General features: G+C 47.9%; 1 protein-coding gene across 1 annotated transcript in view; it reads left to right on the top strand.

Moving 5' to 3' along the window:
* Positions 1-26,310, top strand: part of LOC142558015 (uncharacterized) — a 94,093-nt gene that overhangs the window by 29,539 nt on the left and 38,244 nt on the right. Inside the window, exons 3-6 of the mRNA XM_075670184.1 lie at positions 4,971-5,122; positions 6,617-6,872; positions 8,326-8,489; positions 21,305-21,396. Of these exons, the coding sequence (XP_075526299.1) occupies positions 4,971-5,122; positions 6,617-6,872; positions 8,326-8,489; positions 21,305-21,396 (664 nt within the window). The remainder of the gene's footprint in view (positions 1-4,970; positions 5,123-6,616; positions 6,873-8,325; positions 8,490-21,304; positions 21,397-26,310) is intronic.

The raw sequence follows: 26,310 nt of genomic DNA, 5'->3' as shown, positions 1-26,310 counted from the left end.
TTCGTGCCATGGTTTTACCCTAGAGCCGCAAGCACCGGACTCAAGGTGTCCAGCACCTGCAGTGCGCTCTGTGCCGACGGGGTTTTCATGCTGCTCAGTAGAATTCGCATGGCGTCCATAAGTGACTTCAGCATCACTATGACTTGGCGATCCTCAGTCGTCGTCCCATCCGCGGTTCGTGAGGTCATTGTGGGCGGCGCACTTTGGTGTGACTCCGAGGCAGGTTGTGCTCTTGGAAGTGTAGGCCACTCTTCAGGAGGTGAGCGTGTTGCCGCAGTCTTCGTTTTCGCAGTATCTGTTTTTGTGGAAGTCTGCGTTGATACGGTAGCCGCTTTGCCGGAAGATAGCGTATATCTTTCAGTAGACGTAACTCTTCGTGCTGCTCTTCGGGGCCGATGTCGTCGTCGCCAGAAAGAAATATGTCACATAGCAGACGCGCTAGGCACGTACCAATAGATATGGCCTTCTTTTTGAAGTATACTTCGTTGTCAAAAAGAATAAAAGTACTTTTGAGATAGCCTTTCAATAAGGCCAGAAAATTGTCAAAGCTAAGACCAATTGCATTTTGAAATACCGGCTCACCACGCCGGTATTTGATGATGATATCGTCGGAGTTAGTAACTAGAAAAGGATCATCGACTGTGCATTGCTTGAGGCAATTCAACAAAACGGCTAACATCGAGTTACCAAGTGCCACTTTCACTAACAATGGTCCTTAAAGGGATATCCGGTTTGTGCCTTTTTGGCACTAAAAAAATGCCCGAGCGAGTCATTTTTGCTTTTTCCTATGCATTTTTGCAGGTTCTTCAGGTTGTTGTCTTCGCAGAAACGAAAAAAAACTCATATCGTGTGACGTCCGGACTTCTTGGGGGCTATATTCTTGATAACAGCATTGACAGCTTTTTCTTGAAAAGTACCTTTAAGCTGGATAACCAAGCCGCCATCTTTTTCTGCTTGCAGCAGTCACAGGTCTTTTCGCTTGAAGTATGTTACAATACACTGAATTGAACACTTGTTATCACCACAATTACGATTCGCAGCACTTTTGTAAAGACAATGGGCGCCCTCAAGTAAACACCTTTCACGCTGTTCCACTTCCACTTTCACCGCCATACTTCTATTGCCTTCAGTTAGTTCATGCGCTGTTGTTTTTGGTTCCATTTGGGCGCCTAATGTGCCTACTGAAGGAATATCGAAGCACACGTGAGACCTTGGTCCACAGAGAACCATACGCATACGTCTCGTCATTATGCTCCGGCGAAACAAGATTTTCCGGAGAGGCTGCGCGCAAGCTAACGCGTTGCAATCCGTCAAGTTCCCACAGTGATGGCAGCTAGCGACAATCGTTTCTTTGTCTGGCCTGCTAGCCAGAAAGCGTCGAAAACTCTGCGAGGCCAAAATCCACTCGGCCAGAGAAAAACGAACGCTCACCGAAGTGCACCGCGCGGTGGTCGGGGCAACGCGAGAAAAACGCATGCGCTCTGGCTGACTCGGGCAGCCCGCGGGCAGTGAGAACAGGAAAACTGAAGAGGTTCAATGTGGTCCTCCCGAATCAAAGTCAAGGAAGAAAAAAATAAATATGAGGGTAGTCATCTTTGCTGGCTTTAGTGTCTTGACAAGGATGCTTTGGCGCAGCTGAAAAATACGTTCATATTTTTTTCTGTGACATGACGGCACAAACGAACCACTACAGCGCTTCGTCTCATCGCACCTTGCTGCGTGCCTTGTCAACTTCTTTGATAGTGTGTTGATTTGGCTTTTCTCGTTGTATAGTCCAACGTGCGCTTTTAAAAATCAATCCACCTTTGGCTCCAAGGGTTTAGAACAACATTACGCCTACAAAGTTCCGGAACGGAAAATCTAAAGTACGACTTTGGAAGTGTCAATGCACTATTCGCATCAAAAGTTTGAGAACTTTATACCAATAAAATTCGGAATTGTAATCCATGCGCTTCGTAGATTCCGCGACCTCCGCGAAATGCTGCGACGAGCCCGCTAGCCACAAAAAGCCCTCAAAACTTTGTGCTTCGTGGGGACTCTTTGCGTTATGCGACTCCAGGTGCATGGGCATTGCCACGTAATCCAACCCGAGTTCACAATGTCCGCGGTGAAATGTTTTTTCTGCTTCAAAGACATAAAATCCTTAATGATTTCTGCTGCCGGTGGTTGTTTTGGTCCGTGGTGTACGACAGAACACAAAAATATTGCGGGGTGGGGCAGCAGCCCTATAAGCCCTCCCCCCTCCTGGCTACGCCTCTGCTCATCGCCACACATTTGTTGTCATGCCGTCGCCATCATGCCGTCCTGTTCTATTCATGGTCGTAATTTCAGCGTCGTCATTCAACTTTCATCGTGATGTGATGGTCACTCCATGCACGTGACACAGTCGTTGTCATCTCAATGTTGTAACGTCGTCGTTATCATGCCATCGTCTCCATACCGCCTTTGTAGTTTATTCGACACAGTTTCTTTTTTCGCCACTAGATCGCGATCAAGCTGTCGTCCAGAATCGTAATCGTGTCATCGTTTTCATGCATCGTCGCGCACATGGTGATTTATTTTTAGTGCCATCAAAATGTGTCAATAGCTGTAACTCGTCACGTGAGAGGCGCGCACTGTAGCCAGGCTTCTATCTCGCAGTCTCTATATATGCTGCGCCATCTAGCGGCGCGTCCGCGAAGTCGTGCCATGGCCTCTCAAATGTGTGGCGGGCCGGTGCGTGAAACAGCAAGAGTTATTGCTTGCTTCTCGCGGGCATTTGCGGCGCAGCACTCGACAGTGTGTGCTTAATGAGGCCATGTGACGCTGTTTCGATTTGGCCCGGCGCTGGATAAATTTAAAGACTTTTGACTGCATTACGTTCGGAATCAGATCAAACTTTTGGGTTGTACTGCCTTCGGGATACTGGCCCTCACTTCTACGCTACAGATTTTTAGGATTGGCCCATGTAAACGGTTAGGTAGCTACTCAGGCGACACCTCAGCTTGGGCCAGCATTTGATACGTATTGGCAGTTCCTGGCCAAATCAAGGCCTTAGGTTAACAGGGTAGTTGCAGTATGGGCTGTGTCCTTCTCATTCTTTGCCCAATGGTGACCTAAAGTTAACAGCGTGGTTCGAATATTAGATGGGCTATTCTAATAGCGATGCAACGCTGGCGCGGATTGCACGGGCAGAAAACAATATTATTACGACCATGCAACAAGGCGGGAATCATTGGAGCGACATTATTGTGGAGTTGCCAACATGGGTTAGTAAGATGGCTTTGTTGGGACCAAACTGGGCTCATAATATGCAAATTTTGCATTCCTGATTACTTTTGATGTATTTTTTGCATGACTTGTCAAGTTTAAATCACGTTTTACTGCCAAATAAACTTCAATTCAGGGGTTTTGCGTGCAAAAACCACGATTTGATCGTGAGGCATGTCATAGTGAGGGACTTCAGAATAATATTGAACAGCTGGGGTTCTTTCACGTGCACCCAATGCATGGTACAGGAACGTTTTTGCACTTCACCTCAACCAAAACGCAACCCCCAAAGGAAAAACAATGTAGTGCGTACAAAGCAAAGCAAGCCGTATAAAGGGCGAACTGGCCGGAAACTGATCGGATAACAAATGGTAAACGTAATCGCTCGGTGCAGAAAGCCCCTGCACGTAGCGGAAGTTTCTGGAACGTTATCGGTCGCTCCGTCCATTGTCTGTAGTCCCCAAAGCTTGTGTAATCTGATTGTGTGAGCAACGCTAATTGTGTAGCACATTCTGTAAGACACGTGGGCACCAGCGATTAACCTGGAACCTTCGATGACTCACCTATCAAAACCGACGCGCTTCACCCTCTGGTCAGATTTCGATGATGGCCAACTGTGTTCGCCGTTATTGTTGCTCGTTTAGTGTAGCCGGTTTTTGAGGGCACAGCTTCGCCCAATAAAAAGTCAAGTTTTTGCTGCTGCCTTCTTGACGGTCACTACAACGTAATACTATGAGATACAGACGTTCCATGAAGAAAAGTGCAATGATTTTTGAAGCTGAACATCGCGGCACATACTAATAAAGCGCGTTTTGCGTGGCCAACTTCTGTCGCGACGTGCAGTATCACGATTTACCGCGTCATTCCATAATTCAAACTTAGCCACGGGATGTTTCCGTGAGACTTAGTGGGGAGGCGTGCTCGGCTTCAAGATTGCTTGAATTGAGTTTTAAATTCTATGAGTGTAACAACTAGACTCTGTTTGCATGATCTAAAAAATGGGAGTGCATTGAAATTGGTTTGGCTCCAAGTGTGCTATTTCAACTGCCCCCCGACACTATCATTAAAATTATCGAGAATTTTGGATATTTGTGTTGAATGTCACATTAGTAGTGGCAACGTAAGTCCGCCTCGCCTAGAACTCCGTTACAAGTCATCCGTTGGGTCCTTGGACATTCTAAAGATGTCCAAGGACCACAGCAAGTCCCGGTACTTGTGCGCACTCAGCATTCGCATTCCCAACGGACGCCGGCTGGACGTAGTGATAAGGGTAACAGAATTTGTACGTACGTCATACCAGCTCGGGATGTAGAATTCCTTTGTGCTTTATATTCCTACGAGCGTCCATTAGTGCGCCCCGTGGATTATTTCTGTACGTCCTGCAGATGTTCTTCATGTCCGGCAACGTGATCCAGAAGAGGTTTCAGGGTTGTCGTCCATTGGGTTATGTCATGAAGATATTGAATCACAGCGTGAGAAGCACGTTTGAAAATGCAGCTAATGTGAAAGGTCATGCCTGCTGCTCTCTCGATAGTTAATGTAACTTTGTACAATGTCGAGCTCAAACTGCGGTCCGAGCAATAGTCTTGCCTTGTGTCATCTCTTTTGTGGAAACTGATTGGAGCCGTCTTTGCCATGGGCAGGCCGGACATGGCGTCTCTCTTTAACCACAGGAAAGGTCTTCAGGCTAAACCACAGTGATATCTGGTACATCTGTGCAGGCTGCGTTTCCGACCGCGGATTCTCGTGGACGTGGAAAAGGTGAACACCACAACCACCTTCCTGGGCCGTGCAGTATCTTTCCCATTGGGGCTGTCTCCGTCAGCGGCTCAGAAGTTGGTCAACCCTGCAGGAGAGATCGGCTCTGCTCAAGGTAAGACATCCCATCGTGTCTTCTACGAATCTAGCGTTGCCAGTTTTTTGATGAAGGGTTCTCCTTTCCCATGCTGCCATCTTTTTGGCAGCGGTGTTTAGGATAAAGGGAATCAAATCGAAGGCAACTCGAAGGCAACTTTGCTATGGAAGGCAGGGGCAGATTTCCTGCAAACTTGACGTTGCTTTTTATCGTGTGCTTGTCTCGGGAATGGAACCACTCTTTTCCCCTTTAAGCAAACGATGAGGCTCACAAAACGATTCACATAGTCCACAAGCATGGTGAACAAAGGTTTTAGCGCGCAGCTGTAAGGCATCCGCTCTCGTGGCAAGCGTCAGCATCGCCGTAACCGAGCGAACCAACACAGCGAAAGATAAAAGAGAATTCCGAGTGCAGTGGGGGATGAAAGACGCGAGGAAGAAAGCGGAGGAGGAGGTTGTGGCGATCGATTAGGAGAGAAGCGCAGTGCGACGACGATGGCTACGAGATGGCGCCACAGTAGCACGCGTCGTCTGGGAGGTCGGTCGGCGGAGGCTGCTGCTGCGCCAACCAATATATCGCCATATGAAAACACATATATAGCAGAGCTCCAATTTCGCATTACGAAGTATCGCAATCGTCGGTAAATGCTTTTATCGGTCACTTGTTGGTTTAAAATTTCAGTTTTCGCTGCAGTATTTATCAACAGACTTAATATAGCTTGCATTAATTGTAGTTACTCAGCAACACCTCAGCGTATTACAATAAGATCTGTCATCACAATTAGGGAATCCTAACTAGCTTACTAAATGCAATGCAAACAATTTTTCGCAATGCGTGTGCGCACTTATTTTAGTTGTCACAAGCCACGTTTTCACTGTCCACAGGTCGCATCGCGAATCAATAAATTTTCTTTCTCCGTCACCACTTTGTTACGAAAATTTGACGAGATGGGAAGCGGGTTCACTGACTAATGTGCTTTACTTGAATCCTATTTTGAAGGACGCGTCACCACGGGCTAGGGGAAAAACAGGGTAATATTTAGTACCAATACGCTAGAATAACGAAGTTCGATTCTTTGCAAAAGACGGTGCCCATCGATTGCCATGACAAGGCTAGCGTACGAGGCAGTTTGAGAACTGTAAATATACTGAAGCAATGAGTGAGAGTGGGCTAGTTGGTGTTCCATTGTGACATAACCAGCGCGAAAGTAGACGCGAAACAAACAAAGAAGCGGTGACTTCCAACTGGCATTTATCAGAGAGATGTACATGCTTCTGTCTAATCAACATCACTTGGAAGTCAGCGCTCACCCTTAATTGTCGCTTCTTTTTGCGTTCCGAGTCTGCTATCGCTCTATTATATCCTAATTTTAAGCATACGGCTGGCTGAGCGAACACGTTTGTCCTTGTCTTACCGAGTTGTTTTCATGAATCCCTTCACAGATGCTTAGCCCCACAGCTGCTCTTCTAAAAGCGACCGCATCTTCTACGGTTCATTTTGAAATCCAAACAGCGGCGCAGGGCGCAGGTACGATGATGATATTGAGCAGCCTGAGCACCATAACGCTGGAGGACGTGAGGGCCGCGGCGCCCGACTGTCTTCTCTGGCAGCAGACGTACATTTTTCGCAACAGGTCACTCACCGAGTCGCTGGTCAAGAGGGCTGCTGCCCACGGCTTCGCGGCCATTGTGGTCACCGCGGACTCTTCCGTCTGCGGAGACAGCGTGTTGCATCATCCCTATATGACACGACTGCCGCATGGCCTCAGGTATCGTTCGGATTCTTCAAACGCACGTGTACTCTTAATAAAAGTTGTGCGTCATTTGAGGCGTACTTTTCTTGTCCCTGAACAATACTGGTCATACATCTCTTGCGCTTTGTGAGCGCCCGGTACTTGCAGGTCGGGAACGGCACGGAAGTGTCAGTGGATATAGCGTTTATGACAGGAAAATAAAGCAAACGCAATGTGTTAAATTAGAGAAAAGCCACGCAGCACAGATGATAATGATTGTTTGGGGATAACATAAACCCTAAGGAGTGTAAACCTTCGTTAGGATATAAGGCTGAATATTCTTGTATTTTAGCTGTGAGATAATTTATAGTTTGCTGAATTAATCTGTGTTCGTTAGCCGCCGAAAATATTGTAGGTTTCCACACGTTCGTAAAACAGAATTGTTGTATTTGTTTAGTATGTCGTTGCGTTATTGTTTACCTAGAAAGAATGGGGTAGAGTTAGTCTGTGGCTTCGCAACTGCACCACCCGTCGATGGACGCCTGAGTCGTCGAATAGCCAAGGATAGCTAAATCAGGAGGAAGGGAAAGAGAGAACGAAGACACCAAAAAGCCAAGAGAAGTATCAGCAAAGTATGTTTTGGCCAGCAGAAGCCCAGTGTCTCCCATGGCTTCTACCAATTGCTGTACATTAAACCAAAGTGTCGGGCAGCTCTCGTAAATATCATCATCATCATCATCATCATCATCATCATCAGCCTGGTTACGCCCACTGCAGGGCAAAGGTCTCTCCCATACTTCTCCAGCTACCCCGGTCGTGTAAACGCTCCTAAATGTGACCTACCTGAATTAGCGGTGGAAGAATTAACATTGTGACATACCTACTATGCCTACGGAAATAACATTCCAGTCACAGATGGGTCGTGCCAAACCGATATGCAACGTCTGCGAGAGAACACATGATGATCATATTATCTAACGTCACTGCCTCTACTACAGCAAGACATTACGCCTCAATGACTGCCTTGACATTCATATGCTCACAACCACCCCAACTCGAATGAATCATCCTAATACTTCTAGGTATCGCTATTGAGCATTATTGTCCCAAGCACAAATAAAAATGGTTACGATCTAGTGTACAAAATATATATACAAAGCAATAGACTTCCAACATTAGATCTTATTTCAGTGGAGATCTATTCACTGTTGCATTTCGGGAAACACAGAGGCAGTCAGTTTAGCACAAGCTGACCACAAACAACTTACCTCGTAACGAAACTGAAATGGCCCACTTAAATTTGGAGACTGACAAAACACTCTGAAAAACGTTGAACTTAATCCCGAGCACTCGATAACGCGGCGGCGGTTACGGATCAGCTGTTTCTGCGGTTTCTTATCTTCCCACGAGTAGTACAATTATTTTATTTCATGATAATATTAATGAATGCAATTACTGTCTCAAGCATCCGACTCTGGTACTGCCGCAGTTTCGCCAATTCCATGGCAGGATTTTCGGATGAGGTGCACGGATGCAAGCTCCAAGAAACGTATTCGAGCGACTTCGATACCCTAGCTTCGGCCACGCTGAACGACATCAAATGGATATGCGGGCTCTCGAAGCTGCCTGTAGTCGTGAAAGGAGTCCTTACTGGTAAGCGCATAGTTTCTCATCGGCGCTGCGGCCTCTGTGCAGCGCGCACCCGTAAAATAGGAAAAACGTATGCGTCAGAACACGAAGCCCATCAGACGATGAAGGATGGCCGCCTGGATTAGATTTGATGGACGCCTCGCATGGACGTAGGACTGATCAGATAGTTCCTATGCTCAAAAGGGAAATACATGTGCTTCACAAACCGCCTATCTCTCGGAAGATGCGTCGCAATAATGACTGTCTCGCCTAAAAGAGTGCTAAACTTAGAGCTCTGCACGGGCTGTTTTTCTCATGCCCGGACATGGCCCTAGCGCAAAAGTGCAATCGTTCGCCCGCCTAAGGCCGGCCTGGTGATTTCGAACCTGTCCCGTACTCGGCCTGGGCCCTAAAGATTCAGCCCCGGTCCAACCTTGACCGGTTCAGTTTGACACGTTGGGTATAGAGCCTACATGAATCTCGAATGCTTCGTTATTGTGAGATGCCATCACAAGATCAAAGGGCGCCGGATGGTTCTCAAGCTGCGGCAAGCAGCGTTTTGCCCTGCGTCAGTTCTTACCGGCTCCTCTGTGACTATGCGAGAAGTAAATATTTTATTTTATTTCGTTTCATTTCCTTACTAGAAGAACGCGGACATATTATTATTCGTTTAGTCGATAGGAAACACACATGTCATTGATAGAGAAGTAAATAACGAGGGATAAGGCTTGTAAGTGCCACCGAGATCAGCATAACGCCAACTTACACTTTGGGTAGACTGACATAGAAAACGAAGTTCAGTACTATTTGCAAGAAGCACATTTCTCTTTGTCTGGTTTTCCGCTAAAATTGCTGCTGAAAGAAAAGTCCGTGCTTTGTTCACCATGCATGTACTTTACAGTGTGATATGAGCCACCCTGCTATACTCTCTAAACAGTTGTGCTACAATATATAGGGTGTCCCGGCTAACGATAGCAAAGCTATTGAAAGAAAAACAAAGGTTTAAGAATGTGGTACGAGATACGACATTAAAGCCTACGGTGTTCGGTAGTCAAGCCTCTGTCGACTTAATGTCGCAACTCTTATCAATGCATATCCCATCATGATTTTTTAAAATTTCTTTCTTTAGACAGCTTCGCTAATGCTACCTGCGACAAAGGGTATATCGATCGAATAGGTGATCAATGGTATACACACGACCAGCCATTCCATCTAATCTCATAAGTGAACTTCACATAACCATAGCGATGTGCAGTGAGGTAACTCGAGCTAAGAAATTTGGCTCAAAGGTAAATTTAGATACGCTGGTCTAGTGGCTTCCGGAAATAACACAATACTCGGTTACTAGCTTTTTATTGCAACATCAGTTCTATGGACACTCCAGGCGCATTTCTACAGTCACCGTCACCGTGATGTTCTGCATAAAGTCCAAGGGCGATAACATCGTTGCCGCGCGCCGTATATGCTGTATGCGAAACGGAAACCATGCGAGGGTGGGCCGATAATGGCAGCTCGACCTCGCGCGTGCAAGGGAGGAAAGCGGGGAGCGCATACTCGGTCACGCGCAAGCCACTTCGGGAAGGCGAGGGAGGAGGGTATTCTTCTCTGGCTGCGCAAATGACGAGGACGAGACGATTATACATACACAGCTCTGTGTACGTGCACTCGTCTCGTCTTGCTGCTGCATATGGCGCGGCCACGCGCGCCGTATGATGAAGTAATCTGCGATGTGGACATAGTACTCCGAACGCAGATGGCTTCGTTTGCGCTGTGGTTTCACCGCTCAGTTCGCGTTGAAGCGAGAGGCAGCACGAAAGTCATTTCGCTCGCTGCTGCTGTCGCGCTTCCTCAATGCAGCGTTTCGTCAGCGAGTTTCCGCGGTCATCGAGTGAAATCTGCGCGGGTGACACCATGCTTGTTAATTTACTTAGTAACCGAATATTACAAGTGCATACCGCCGATAAATCTAGTATCCTTACTTTGTATCCTTACTGTCTACTGAGTTTCCATCGCAATCGATGCTTTGCTTTTCGGGGGAAACTGCGACATTTTTCATGAAACACAAATAGGAGGCCCGCAAACGTAACCCTCGTGCGCACTTATATTTTCACACGGAACATGCCATTTTCATTGCGTTATTCGCCTTCGTTATAATGGTGTAAATTTTTCACTCAAGAAGTTAGGCATCATTGTTTCGCGAGGTGTGCAAATTTAGATTGTGTCTGATTTTGTTTCATCACGCTGATGTTAACTACAGCGCGTTTATAGCGTAGGTGCCGCTCTTTGGCGCCCATTCCATCGGCGAGCGTCGGCGTCAGCGTCCTTCGTAACCGAGTGAATGACACCGCGAAGATTGAAAAACAAGAGTGAACGGGGAGAACAGTGGTGCAGGAAAGAGAGCGATAGCGAAGATACCGTGATGAGGAAAGCGGAGGACGAGGATGGAGGAGATCCATGAGGCGGAAGGAGGAGGCGGAGGGTGTGGCGATACCGTAAAGAAAAGCGTCCCGCGAAGAACCAAGGCTACAAGTTGCGACAGAGTATTGTGCGTCATCTGTTCACCGATGACGCCTCTAACACCATATAAAGAAACAAAGTGCTGCATAAGCGGAGGTCTGTCTGTAGCCGCTGTTGTGAATTGCGCCCACGCGTCGCCTACGCGCTGCCTCTCGCGATCTCCCGATTAGCGAGGCAGTCGCGTGACACTTCGCTTCGTTTTCAATGCACCGTACGAGACAGGTTGTCCGCGCAGCGAATGTATCGCGAGTTGAAGACACGTACAGAGCTGCGTTCAAATTTCGGATTAGAGAGTATTGTAATCGTCGGTGAGATTTTTCTTCGTCAGAGTGGGATATGGCATCCGCATTTGTTAACTTAAGTTCTTGGGGTGCACACCCCGTGCTAGAAGAACATATACAAGGCTGCTGACACGACGGTTGAGCCCCTTGACGTATAAAAATAGTATTCAAAGAAGAATGCACTGAGAAAATTAAATTGTAGTAGTTAGGTTTTATTTTTTAAATTTCTCTCCCCATTTTGGAAAATTTTTTGCAGATCCACGTTGGCTTGAAGTATTTATCCATGAATGGACATTTGAAAGCTTGCATTTAGTTAATTGAGCTAATTGTGCAATAAACTAAGACAGCATATTCAATTTCCATTACCAAATAATGGAGAAAGATAATAGAAATTAGTTGCGAGTTGCACTATGCTTTAACACACACAAAAAAAATGGGAACGAACTTCCCAGAATTTGCTTGCTACCACTTTATTGAAAAACTTAATCAAGCGTTATTTTATTTTTGTTTTTCCATTATTATAATCACAAACAGGGCAGTAATAATGGTCACCTAAATGAGGCCTTGCCGACAATGTACATATCTTTGGCAGCAAAATAATACTCTTCTCTTTAAAAAAATGACAACAATTCCACTCTGTGAAGATGGAATGGTGGTCATTTTTCGCGTTTCGAGTCTGGAGTTGTTGCGCGCTTGGTGGTGCCCGGGCTTGCGATTGTCATTTTCGTTCATCATCGCGGGAACGTTCTTCGTCTGTGGTCGTTTCACGCCGGCGCCGTTTACATTCTTGTTGCTGTTCCTTGCGGCGCTCCTCCTACGTATGTCCTTGTTCGGGTGTACTAATTATACGGGTCCGGCCCATCGATAACGCAGCTGATTTTAGCGCCGACACCTCTCCTGCTTGTATACAGCGATAACATTGACGTCACGCTATTTTTCACGGCGAGCGTTCTAATCTGTTGCGCATTTTGACATCTGCGCCACCGCACCTCACCCGCACAGGTTTGTTAGAAATCACTAAGTCTGTTTCTGTTGCCGGACGCCGAAAAAAACTGCAGAACTATAGTCTCATACAGCTTTCGTCTTAATGTGTGACCAGCTGAGCTGAAATTTCTGCCATTCAACTTCTTCCGTATGCTACAATGTCACGTTCTAGTGGAGGTGAAGGACACAATAGCGAAAAGCAAATTACGTAACTCTTTCTTTAATGTGCGAACCTGAGGCCCGAAAGCAAGTGACCCAGAAAGCAAAACGATAGTTGCGAGCACAGTTGACGATCGTCAAAATGTGATCATCGGGCATAGTGCGCCGGCTTTTATACATGAGTTATCGAAAGTTCCAGCGTAATCGCTAGTGCCTACGTGCCTTTCAAAAAGTACTGCACAATAAGCGTCGAGCAAATAATCAGATTATACTAGTTTCAGTGATATGAGACAAAGGACAAAACTGTCGATAACACTCCGAAAACTTCCAATGTATACAGGCGTGTCCTGCCCCGAAAGCGTTTGTCAGCCGGTGAAAAGCGGACACCGACGAAATGTAAACAGAGAGAGAGAGAGAGAAAGGAAGATGGAAAGGCAGTGAGGTTAACCAGACTGGTAAACAATTGCATGTGCCAATGCCTTCCTCTTAAAAATCATCCTTCTGATGCTGCAAACAAACACAAGAGCGAGAAACAAGAGTATCCGAGTAAAGAAAAAGTCGCAGTTTCGTCTGATAGACGAAGCATATCGATTGAGATAGCCAATTAATATACATCTATTCGAAGGAACGGTAGTAGCTGATCGGCAGTGTGGACTTATGACCATTCACTTACTAATCAAACTAACAAGCATGGTGTCACGCACGCACAAGCAAAGATGAACACATCTCACTCGATGACCGCACTCGCTTCCAAAACGCTGGGGTGAGGAAGCGTGGCAGCAGGAGCGAGCGAATTGATGTGTCCTGCTGCCTCTCGCTTCAACGCGAACTACGCGGCGAAAACCCAGCGCGTACGAAGCAATCCGAATTCGGCGTACTCTGTCCACATCGCATATCCCTTTCATGATAGAGCGCGCGCGGGCGCGCCATATGAAGGAGCCCCCAATGTAAAATGCCCTCCCCCCTCCCTCTTCTGCCCCGAGTGGCTCGCACACCACCGAAGACGCACTCCCCACTTTCCTCCCTTACACGCGCGATGTTTAGCGGCCATCATCGGCTCACCCTTGCACGCTTTCACTTGCACATACAACGTACGGTGCGCGGCGAAGATGGTATGGCCCTTGGACTTTATACGGAACATCACGGCGACGGCAATGATGATGGCAGCAGTGCGCCTGGAGTGTCCAATAATTTTCATAAATATACAAACAAAGCAACGAAGAAACAAAGTGCCGAACTCCATCAGCGGGCGGGCGTAGAACAGCTGAAGGCGCACCAACTGCACAACTTCAGGTCGTGCGCGGCGCCGCTATTGTTGCGAAGTGCCGTTGTGCACGATCATGCACGAGTGTGCCAATACGTCGGATAATCTTGTAGGGTCCGAAACAGCGTCGCATATCGGGGTACAAACCCAAACATGGTCGCCAGGCTGGTACTGCACTTAGCGTCGTCGAAAACTTTAGTGTCGGCTGTGCGTCCTTTGCAGGCTCTTGATGCGCAGACAGGCCAGTAGTGGAGCTTCTTCGGCGCACTGCCGATAGTAGGCGACGTCGACATTCATTGGTAGCGTGTAGCAACATGGCGTTCAGTGTCGTTGTCGAGTTCCTTCCCTAAACAAGCTTGGACAGCGTGATCTGCGTTGTGTCTTGCACCGCCGTATTGTAAGCTAAGGCGACTTACGGAAGGACCGCATCCCAAGTCATGCGCTCCACTTCGGCAAGGGTCTTAAGCCCAGTCCACAAGGTGCGATTATCCACTGCGTTTTTCGCAGCTACGATTACCGCAAATGCGAATGTTGCATTGCCGTTTCCCTTGCGCCCAGCGCGGCAGTGCGATTTTGGGCATTTTTGAGCGCTTAGTAGAGGACTGAATTATTCTTGGCGTCAGTTTGCTTCGGTATGAACAAAGTAGAGCAACTTAGAAACTGTTTTTGTGGAAGTTCATAGTGTTTTATTGCGTTATTTTATCAAAACAACAGTTAAGTAGGAAGGCCACAGTGACGTACCTACGATCCACGTTGTGATTGGTTCCCCGTCCTTGCCGCATATGCGTTGTCGCAGAGAAGTTGAGCACTCCGAACCTCGGAAAATGGCACTCACGAAGGGTCCGATGGCACATTTGCCGCGTCTGTGAATTTGCAAGTGTGAAAACGCAGTCAAATTTGCACCATCTAAAATGGGCTTTATTCAGACGCACTGTAAGGAAACTCGTCTGCGGGGGTATAGGCGGTTATCCTGCGGTGACTTGCCTGGCTCTAGTGCCGGATAGGTTGAGTAACCTCCGCTGTACAAGCAGTTCCCTGGTCCGTGATCAGGACTTCTGGGGCACCCTGTCTTACAGGATGTTCTCGACGAAGAATTTCGCCACTTGGGCCGTGGTACCGTTGGGTATAGTGATTTCGTTTCGCCGTTACGGGTGACATAGTCAGTAGCCACGTCGATCCGCTTATTCGAAGATGTTGACGTCAGAAGTGGCCCCAAAAAGTCTATTCCGACCTGCTGGAAGGGTCTGCAAGGTGACTCGATTGGAAGCAGAAGTTTCGCTGGCCTTGATTGTGGTGTCTTCCACCGCTGGCAGTCTGGGCACGTCCTGATGGGCAACGTCGGCCGGGCAACGTCGGCGTTCAGGCGCGGCCAGTAGTACTTCTCTTGCATCATCCATAGCGCACGGGAGAGTGTGAGGGGTCCCGGGAACGGATCGCCACGTAGGGCTTGCAGAAGCTTTGAACGCTGTGCTGAGGGCACAAGAAAGCAGTTCGCACAGATCCGTGACAAGTTCTTTACAAGGACGCTGTCTGGCAGGGAAAAAGATGACGATCTTTGCTTAAATATCTCTGGGACAACGTCGGTGTGGCCTTCCAAGTACTCGACGAGGCTTTTAACGGGACAGCGTTAAGGAGCCCGTGTCGCAAAAAATACGGTGTCTACGCCGGACGTCGCTCCTGCAAAACAATTTTACAACCGTGTATACGCAGGCCCTCCATGTGAAGCAAGGAACTTACTGAAAAATTTGAATTTCTCAAGCTAAAATACGCAGAAAGATTGTGAACTACGACACAAACATAACCTAGGGACTTGATAGCTCTTGTATTGTAACTTGAATATACGAAAAAACACAATTCTAGTACGCGAAAACTCAAAGAAACCCCCTTTCCAGTGTTTCTACAATTCACAGACAGGCCGCGGCGTGCGCCATTTGCGCGTGCCGGCGCGCAGGTGTCTTGGGGACCACAGAGCGACGTGCCCGGTTCGTTGCGATACCTCCAGCTGGCGCTCGCCTCAGCCGCATCAGAAAAACGGATTCGCAGTGGAGGAATGAATGAGGAAGGAGATGGCCCTAGGCCGCTGTCGGTGATTAGGAGGGATAGGAATGTGGGATCCCGGATTGTTGGCTGAATCACATCTTCATTTGAGTCTTTGATATTCCGCTTTATGCAGACTCAGGTGCAATTTCAGTTCCGCCGCTCTCGAATGGGCTGGTCGACCCCCTCTACACAACTCGAAACAGGCCACTTTGTCTGCCATATGTCGCAATGGCTTTCTGTGTTTCAGGGTTAGTTTGTAATCCAATTCCTAGAGTTCTAATGTATCCGTGTAGCAAATGTTGAATGTTCGACCTCCCTTGCGAAAAAGCTGCACAGCTCCAAATGAGGTGTTGCAAGTCTGCTCTGCATGATTCCTGGCAATGTGGGCATCGGGTATAAGTGTTCGCAATCCTAGCTTGTCTGGTGTGGTGCCATTTCTCAAGTATGTGTGGTGTGTACGCAGCGTTCGCGATAACCTTATTCAAAAAACCTCTTCCGTGCGAGTAAGCCCGCCCTTGTCGTCAAACACATGTGCTGGTGTGGCTTCTGATAGTCTCCATTTACAGTCTGCTTTTATTTTAGTGGGAATGTAATGCATCAGTGCTCTGCTAGCAGAGCCTTCGGCCAATATATTTAGGTATGGATTTTGGTCCACGGAAATGGATTGTGAGGAGCAGTACGTGTAATCAAGCCCACCCGCTTGCGCGGCAGCTGCGTGAACGGCTGCGTTTCCCCCATCTGTGCCGGTGTGCCCCGGTGTCCCTAGGATTTCAACATTTGTCGCATTGTCCTGTATTCTTCTTAGTTTTTTTTCTGGTGTCGTTGGCCACAGCATCATCTGTCGTAGGCACCGTTAATTCAGTCACCGCTTCGTACGAGTCAGTAAGGATCCGATAATTATTTCGCACACTCTGCTCTACAATGTCTCCCAAGTCAATGGGAATGGTGTTGAGCGCTATCCATACAGCGAAGGGTTCAGCGTGCAAGTTTGCACCCACGGGAAGCTGACATGTGTGATAGCCATTGTGCTGGGGTGCAGATGTGCTAACACAGGCCATGCTTGCTATGTCGTTTGTGACTGCAGCGTCCGTGTAGATATCAATGGTGTGTTGCGACGTTCTTAGTTCCAATCTCTTTTCAAGTATTTTTCTAGCTTCCACGTTTCGTCTGGCGATAGGGCGTTGTTGCCTCGGTGTGCCCAGTGATGCTTCCCATAGTGACGTTATGGTTGCTTCCGCGGGCTCTGGTTTGGCATGAACTTGTTTATCACATGCCATGATCTGTTTTCCTTGAGTGGTGTTTTACAACCGGGATCGCATTCAAATTCGTGTTTTATTGACTATGTCCCGTATTGGTGGAATCGTTACGAGCTTGAGCAAGTCCTCGTTCCTCGTGTGCTTCGGTAGCCCAGTGATCGTATGGAGGGTTGCCATGTGTAGCTTCTCGATGTCGGCAAGGTGTCGTTCAGAGAATTCGTGCACGGGTGCCCCGTAAAGAATCCTTCCAACCGCGACCGCTTTTGCAAGCGTTTGGCACGCTTTCTGACGCGCTCCGCTATACTTGCTCGACATTCGTTTAACCATTGCAACAGCGCTCTTCATTTTTGCTTTAGTATGCGAATCCATAGCTGGGAGCTGTTGCAGCATGCAATCTGTGCTCGGAGGATTCTAATTTGTTCATTTCTCGATTTAATATCGCTTTCGCCGATGTATAAAGTGATCTGTTTGTTAACGTTGGTCGCTTTCTTTCCGTCTACGCTGATAAATTCCGTCTTCTCTGGCGAAAGTTGCCGTCCGAGGTTATCTGAAGTGTTGCTAAGGCTCGGGATTGCTGCTTGCAGCTCAGTTTGCATGCTCTGTATGTCGGAATAATCCGCCGCTTCCGTCCATATTGTTATATCGTCCGCGTATATAGTAAAACGGGCCGAAGTTTCTCGCTCAAGGCATTCTGCCACCTGTGTCATGGTCAGATTGAATAGCATAGGTGCGAGGTTGGAGCCCTGGGGCACTCCCCTATCCAAGTAGTAGGTCTTCGGACTCCATCCCGGTGCCTTGCCATGGAGCTGGATTGGTCTGCTTTGGAAGAGGCTACGGATCCAATTTTATGCTCTTTGGCTTGGGTACATGGTGGCCAATTCCTGTAAAACGGCCTCTTGTCTCTCGTTATCGAATGTTTTACGCATATCGACTACAAGAATATGGTCAGGCGTCTGTTTGCGAGACTTACGATTTATTACTATGCGGAGCAACCAGAGGCACTGATGTGTGCCCATGTTCGGTCGAAAACCTGCTTGCGCAGGATGCAAACATGGTTGTATATATTCGATGTAGTGCTGCATTCTTGTGTGTAGCATTCTTTCTATCAATTTGCATGCAATTGACGTTAGAGCTATGGGGCGTAGGTTAGCTGGTTTCGTGTGGTCATTTCCCGGCTTCGATATAGGGTGGATGAGAGATAGCTTTAGTGAATCTGGCACTAGTCCGGAATGTGAAGATATCTGCCCAGCGGTCGATTTAGGAACCACTGGCCTCTGTGAAGCCCTTGGGTTCAGCGAGAGCAGGGGAAAAGTAAACATGTCCGCAATAGAGATTAGTAAGAGGTGATTGAAAGATTCGTGGAAGAAAAGTAGGGAAAGGACAAAAAACGGAGACGTACAAAAGCAAAGTTTGCAATAGGGGATCAGAAAATTTGGTTCTGGGAGTTCATAGTGTTTTTTTTCTGTTTTAACCTAGGCAGGACATTAAGCAGTATAAGATGAAGAGCTTGGTGGTGCAACCCACCGCCCCGTTCCAAAGGGGACGCTCGTAACATCCATCCATCCATCCATCTATCGTAAGGTCCCTCACTCTCCAAAAGTAGCGCCAACCCCTTCCCTCCTCTGCTGCTCGGTGCGGCCTCGACGGTGGCGCCGCCCATGCTGGCCCCGCCATAGCAGACGATGGCTAACACGCTACCGGAGGGTATCCGCGGAAAAGTTCGTTCTAGTCCTGCGGAACCGTTTTCTCAATCGAGATTTTGCTTCGTCAGTCGCTAACTGGCCTTAAGGATGTCGTGTTGGAATTGCGGAAGAAATTGAGAAAAGGACCATTATTTAAGGGGTAAAGCACGCGCACGTTTGGAGTCCGTGTTGCTGAAACACGACGCATGCACACGATGTCTTTAAACACGCACGCAATTACCAGAGTTTCAGATTTTGGCAGCGTCGAAGTACGTGTAAGTGGTTTCGTAGGTTCACATACGGTGCATATGATGCATACGATACCCATTTCCTTAACCGGACACATAAAAATGTCAGCGTTAAGCATTAAATATGATAATCCTGCCCAGTGGGCCTGCGGTCCTTTGCGACCTTGTTCAACCATTATAATCCTGCACACAAAATGTGCGAGTAGCTGCCTCTCATGCCTCCAATATCGAGCAGGCGTCCAGCAGCAGCCGGGATGGAGGCAAAATGCAAGAGGCCCGTAGAGAGATTTCTCCATGGTGTTCCGTAATTCTACTCACACGGGCGCGCTATGTTGCAGCAGTCGCAGGGCGCTTTCTTCGTGGCGGGGTGCTTTGGTAATCGCGACGATAGATTGGTTTTTTTTTTACAAGTACTGCTCCAGGAGGGCACATGTAATGGCTAACAGAGGCCGCCTCTGGAGAGCACGTGACATTACAAGTGTTACCGTTGCCGCTTTGGTGCCCTGAAGGCGCTGTCAATAATACGAAATAGTGACACCTCGTTACAAAAAAGTAAAGAAATTGAAATGAAGAAATACAATCACGCAGAGGCGCCAACTTCTGGTGCAGCGCTACCGCGCCCGCGCGAGAATTACGAAACGCCAACGAGCAATGTACAGGTCCACGTACAATTACGATCAAAGTTCACGGTAAACATCCCCAGGAGACCTAAATAATGTCATCCGGAGCAATCGGCTATCATCTCGCTCATACCCTTAGTCACTTCTGGATGTTAAAAGTGTTAATCACCACAAACCAAATCAGTACATGCGGGCGTATATTCAAAGCTAAACGACTGCATCTGTAAGTCATAGTGAGCCTTGAAAAAGCGTCGATAATGTGCTAACTTCTGGTGGAACTCAAAACATAGCATGAATAAAGTTACGTTTACGTCACAGGCCAGCTACAGGTGCGTACACCTTCGCCGCAAGACAAATTTCCACGAAACAAAAAGAGTACATTAGAAAAAAAAGTCAACTTAAACGCGCTAAAATCACGCACAGCATGAAGACACACTTTTTCGAAGTAGCAGGTGTGAACTAGGCTGAAAAGAAGATGTTCTGAGGAACCACGGCACTTCAGAAAGCCACGGATTTTTTGCAACTTCCTCGAAGTCATCCCACCGATTCTATGTATCTACACTTTTCTTTGCAACTACAGGCTGTGCGCGAAAATCTAAAGCTACCGACAGTTTTTGTACTTTTTACGCCATCCAATTGGTTGTCGAATGATGAAATTTTTGTTTTTCAGTCTTCTTTCTTAAATTCAAGTGGCGGTAATTTTTAAACGTGGTACAAAGCTCGCGATGCGCACTGTTTGATCTTGAAGATTGTAGACGCTCACGTTCCCGCACTGTCAAGAGAACGACGTCGGTCTGGCAATTATGTCGCGTCCTCGAGGGGTTGTCCGCATATCAGTGACACCTAGTTTGGTGCCAGATCAATAGTATTTTGTCCGGACGAAGCTTACCGGCAGAAGCCGCACGGACGCTTGTTATTATATTTGAGAATTTAGTTGGTACCTCAATTAAGTATTTCTTTGAATATCATTCCTTAATAGCTCGTTTTAAGTCACCTTTCTTGCTATGAACGTACTGTGATTGCGTGCAGCACAGTGCGAAGGGCCACCAGCATCAGCAAGTCTATTCGCCATTTCCGTAGCGCTGCAAGTACTAGAAGTGTTTGGGGAAAACAGGGCCATGGCCGGAAATCCGATGTTTTCCGGTGTATCGCGGCTGAGAAGGACTGTTTCTGCCAATATCACAGCCTGTAAAACCGCTGATGCACCACTCGTACAACCTTGAATAAATAAGTTCCCTCCTTTTTGTAAACTGCCGAAGCAATCTTGCAGAAAAATTTGTTAGCATACACAAACTGTTGTCTGTTAGTTAAGAAATTTCGTATTCAGTTCAAAACAAGGGAATTAAGGTGCAAGCGAGAAAGTTTTAGGAGTAGTCGTTGATGCGTTTTTTTGTAAACTGCCGGAGCAATCTTGCAGAAAAATTTATTATTATTGAGTCACAATTTCTCCAGAAGAGAACGCTACCAGATTTGCATAACAGTGGTCCTAGGTTGGTGGATGTTTTTCTTCACACTCTGGAAAACTAAAACATTAATACCTGAAAGTCTTAAATTTTGTAATTACGTTGAAGCCCTTAAGCACAGGGCGCAGCTGTAGCATATTCTGCCAAGGTGTCTGCATGTAGGGTGCAAACCTTGGGGATCGTATAGTGCGAGCAATAGCGTCCGCATGCATTGCGGATATGGGACGCACAGTCTGGTCATTACCGAAAGCCTTGTTTTCTCTATCACCACAAACTAAGAAATCGCCCAAGCTGCTTGACTATACACTGGCTCTTCGGGTTGCAGCCGAAGCGGCGCTACAAGCACATCGCCACGGCGCAGCGGCCGTCATCGTGTCCAATCACGGAGGCCGCCAGCTAGATGGAACTCCTGCCTCGGTACGTGAATCATACTTGAAATACCTCAACCACCAATGATGTCCTCAGCAGCGTCAACAAAAGGAAAACTCCTAGGGTCTTAAAATAAGTGGACTCACTTGCCCCACCACATCTAAATAACAATGAAAAAAAAGAAGCATTTAGTCATATCACGTGTTTCATAGAGGTTCTTACTTATTTTTTATTTCTTGACCATATGGATCGTTACATCATTTATTCCTTTGGCTTCTGCAATAGTTCTCATTTATGCTTCACACGAGGCCTTCCAAGGGGACCAAATCGCGGAGGGGAGGGAGGGGGGTTTCGGCTAGGTAGATGTCGCAGACTAATGCATAATGGAAAGTTGTTACTGCGCATTCGTTTTATTGGTAAATATTCATTTGCAGGTAAGAATTATGTTGTTGACTGAGGCTGGGGCCTACGCCATCCCAGTGACACGCACTCCTCCCGTGGCCGATGACACTGGCATGGGTAGAGTGCCGAAGACGCATTGCGAAGTGGCAAACCTTATGCTGCATGCGCCATACTGACAAGAACCACTCCCTGATGACAAATACTGCCTCTTCGCCATAACGAATTCGTATCGGCCGTTATGATCCCATTTACTCGTACATAGAAGTCTAAGCGGCACTTACACGGGGATCGAGCAAAGCGCGTCATCCTTCGTTGTGCCTAAGCAAACACACAATAGAAGCAAGAGTCCTTAGAACGAGATCCCCAGATCCCATGAAAGCCTCCTGCAAAAGTCCCCAGTTGTACCTCTCGCAACCCACGCATGCACACAATCTTCGCTCGGGCAGCTACGAATAATTGATGCTGGTTATCGACACGAAGCTTACTGAAAATTTTGAGGCTATTGAGGGCGAGCTACACCACTGGAAAGGCGGGCGCTGCAGTCAGCGTTACGTGGCATTAAAAATCAGATGGGTACATCTGCCGCCTCGGCTGCTTCGAAACTACAGGAGCGGGCTAAGAAAAAGAATTGTGGCAAAGCCACGGAAGCCTCAAGGGCGCAGTGGTTCGCAGCAGAACCGTGATAAACATTAAATAAATAAATAATTCATAGAAAAAGAAAGACTGAATAGCCACAAAGGGCTATAGCATGTCCCCACGGCCAACGAAGCGTCTGACTGAGTGTTTTTGTAAACTGCGGGTCATTACCCCAAATATGGTCATGAGGTACTTTCTGGAAGTCAGCGAAAGTCCACCTGTATGCAAATTCTGCTTGCACGTACTGAGATGGCATTGCAGTCTCGATTTCCGTACTCTTTGAACGCTGTTTTCTTTAGGTGTAATATAAGCCGACCCACACATTTATGCATACATAAATATAAAAGGCAAAACAAACGGCGAACTAATCCTTCAGTCACCACAGAGAAAGCTCAGCTTAAGACAGCCTCCTAACCGCCGCTTGTTTTGTCAAGCCGAAGCGTTAAGATTGGGGTTCAAAAGATATGGTACCTCGTGTCAAGACGGCAATGATATCCTTCTTATTCACTACATGAATAATGCCATCCTTGTTAAAAAAACATTAACAAGTAATTTCAGAGCCTCTCTCTCTCTCTCTCTCTCTGTCATGTTTGATGTCTCTTAAATAAATGAAAATGTAATTGTGTCATTGAAACAAAAATAGGGCAGAAGTCATGCTTCATGATTATCTAAGTCAATGGGAAGCACTTCTGTGGACGTGACGTATACAGCCAGGACGAGCTACCATCGCCCCGGGAAAATGCTAGCTCCAGGACTGCCACTTGCGAGGGTCGTGAAACTACGACGGCGCACTCTCAGAACCAGAGGCACAGACGCTGAACGCCGCGCCAAATTCATCATCGACGAAGACCTTTCGGAAGTGCACGTCTGTGTCTCGCGTGTAATCGGCGTTCCGTTCAGCAGCCACTTGCTTGGTGTGCCGCCGCCCTGCGGCCCCGCGTCGCTTGTCTTCTTGGTCACGTTCCACGGCCGCACTTATCTCGTCAGCCCGTCGCTTCGCCTTCTGCCTCGCCGATTCCGTAAACATTGCGGATCTGTAGTCTCTGTAGAGCTTGATTAACGTGGCGTGTTGGGCGTGTTGGTACATATTTGAAAAGACGAAAGAGAAAGACACGGACGGAGACACGACGACAAGGACGAGCGCTTGCCTTTGTCGTCCTGTCTCCGTACGTGTCTGCTTCTTTAGCGCTGCCGCCTCTTCTCAGCAGAGCCTGTAGCTGTAGTGATACTCTTACACCTGATACTTTCGAGGACCCATTTTTGTATCTACAACTAGAAGCCTACGCGCAACATAGCGCACCTAGTGCAACTCAGCCGCGTCTACTTCCGGAGCGCCAATCCGCACCGACGAGTGGTGAAAGGAAACGCAAAGACAGGGGGAGGGGAGGGGCGTGGCTTGCGAGCATGTGCATTGGGGTGCGAGGGCATCGGCGACAAAATTTGTGACCTTGGATGGCCCAGCGTTTCTTCTTGACTCTGTCTAGGCCCAAAGAAATCCTTCGCATTTTAAGTTTTCGGAAGGCTTTAAACGGCTGTGCTCGTGACAGGTTTGCTGCTAATAAAAGGGGTTATCTGTTGGAACAATCAAAGAAACACTGCGCCAGCTGCGCATTAGGTTATATTTCTTACAACTCCAAACATGTTCGCACGATGATATGTGCTTTGATCTTGTCATATGTAGTCAGCTAATGACCACGCACGTCAAGCTGCAGCTGCGCCAGGTTTAGGACGACAAGAAGAAGGAAATATTTCGGCGTGGACCACTATAGGCAAATCAAATCAAAACAAAATCGAATCAGATCAAGTTTATTCATTAGAAAAAAGGAAACGGTTAGATTTTTTGTTTTAAAGACGAGGGTCGCAAAGTCGACGACGGTGATCGGGACCCGCGGTGGGTAATTATAAGAAAACAATTGCATAGGTGACCGAACAGAAATAAAATTTACAAAATGTACATTGAAAGAAACAAAGAGGTGAAGGGCAATAACAGAAACGAGATTAGGAGTACAATGTACTATCGGCCAAAAAAGTAAACGGACCACGGCACCGCTGGCCGGAGGGCTGCGGGGCCGCACCGGGGCGCTGCTATCTCGCTCCGCGCGCTGACGGCGAGAGTGCCCCGAGTGACGCCAGACTTCGCCCTCTCTCTCTTACGGATCCTTGTCACGCTTGATAAATTTCTAGTGCGCCGTTGGGTTGCTCTGCTGCGGACGGTCGCGACGAAGGGGACTGTGCATCGCCGGTAGTTTAGCACATGGCGCTGTCGAACAGTAGTGGACGGCCGCGGGGCGTCAAACCGCGCCACTGAGAAGGAACGAAGACTCGTTCGTAATGTTGTTTTGCTTATATTCACCATACCTCTCATATGAGTGCATTTCGCTGGCGTCCACCGCTGCTCGATTACAGACAACACAACGAAAGCAGCCGCAGCGGCGGCTACGGTGACGCGCGCTTGCAGGTGCCAAGCTTTACTGCCGGCGCGGGTTCTCGGTCGATATTACTCCAGCAGTGGGTTTATTAACTATAGCAGTGCGCCTCTTCACACTGCTTTAATTCGATACTACAATACGCAGTCCGTTATGAAACTTTCCTTATAAAAGTACCGTCAGAAAGAGATGATTGGAAAGACTAATCGGAAAGACAAGTCGCTCGTGAAAGTTTATTCACGGAAGAAAATAAAAATTGGGTTTCCATGCGTTGAAGAGGTCCGCAATGGGATGAAAATTCGCCGTCGACTGCGATGACTTGGCCTACTCGCCTTGGCATCGAGTCATAGAGCGCGGCCACTAGCTCCGGACGTCCGCGTAGTGCTTCCCACTCTTCCTTCACGGCATGCCAAAGCTGATCCGCTGTGCCACCACACAGGCGCCGTGAGGCAAGAGTCTTCTTCAACATTGCCCAAATGTTCTCGATGGGGTTAAGATCAGCCCCGTTAGGCGGCCACGGAAGCTGACGCACGGCGTAGCTCTCCAGAAGTGCACTCACAGCGCGGGCTTTGTGCACAGGGCTGTGGTCGTGCTGGAACATGTAGCACCCGTCCCGGAATGGCCCGTTCAGAACGTATGGAATGAAGTGCTTGACGAGGAGTTCGCAGTACTTCGACCCAGTGAACGAGCCCTCAATCCGCACGAGTGAGCCAAGGCCGTCCTTACTGATGGCGCCCCAAACACTAACCGAGCAGCGGCCGCTGCTGAGCACGCTGTGGATGTGGCCGGGGTCTTATCTGGGCATATGAGAGAGCAGTCATGAACATATGTCGGGTACAAAACTTAACGCGCAGCCACCTCACTCTGCTGTAAAAAAGAAAATAATGAAGGCTTAAATCATACGCTGTCTGACATTCAGCTCGCTGATATGCAATGACGCAAAAGAAACACTTCGTAGTCAATGCTGCGCCTACGTGTAGTCATGCAGTAAGACGAGAAATGAGGCTGTACAGCATTCTTAAGGCTAGTATGCGTTGCAAACAATCCCTATTTTTTAGCACTGACTAGCTATGCAAACTTTACCCGCAACTTCCCTGACATGCAAGGATGACAGGTCGTACCTGCTGTTCAAGGGACGCCACAGACGCTGCTGTTGGTCCCAGCGTGTGCTGAACGTTGACTCATCCGTGAAGATGACCTCCCGCCACTCCTCTGCAGTCCATTGCTCGAACGCTCGGGCAAAATTCAGTCGCTCTTCCCTCTGCTTCATCGTCAGGTGCGGCTTCTGAGCGGCAACGCAGTTCATGAGACCTGCCTCTCGCAGTCTGCTCCTGATAGTCTCGCAGCAGCAACTGAGGTCCAGTGCGTCGCGAATTTCCCTGGCGTTCAGAAAGGGGTCAACAACAGCGGCAGCAACTATCTGTTGGTCCTCTTCCAACGTTGTAAGCCTTGGCCGCCCACTCGCTGAGCATCAGCAATTCTGCCGTATTCATCCCTA

The sequence above is a fragment of the Dermacentor variabilis genome, chromosome 9 (assembly GCF_050947875.1).
Source record: "Dermacentor variabilis isolate Ectoservices chromosome 9, ASM5094787v1, whole genome shotgun sequence".
Taxonomy (NCBI): domain Eukaryota; kingdom Metazoa; phylum Arthropoda; class Arachnida; order Ixodida; family Ixodidae; genus Dermacentor; species Dermacentor variabilis.
This window is presented reverse-complemented; position numbering and strand designations above follow the sequence as displayed.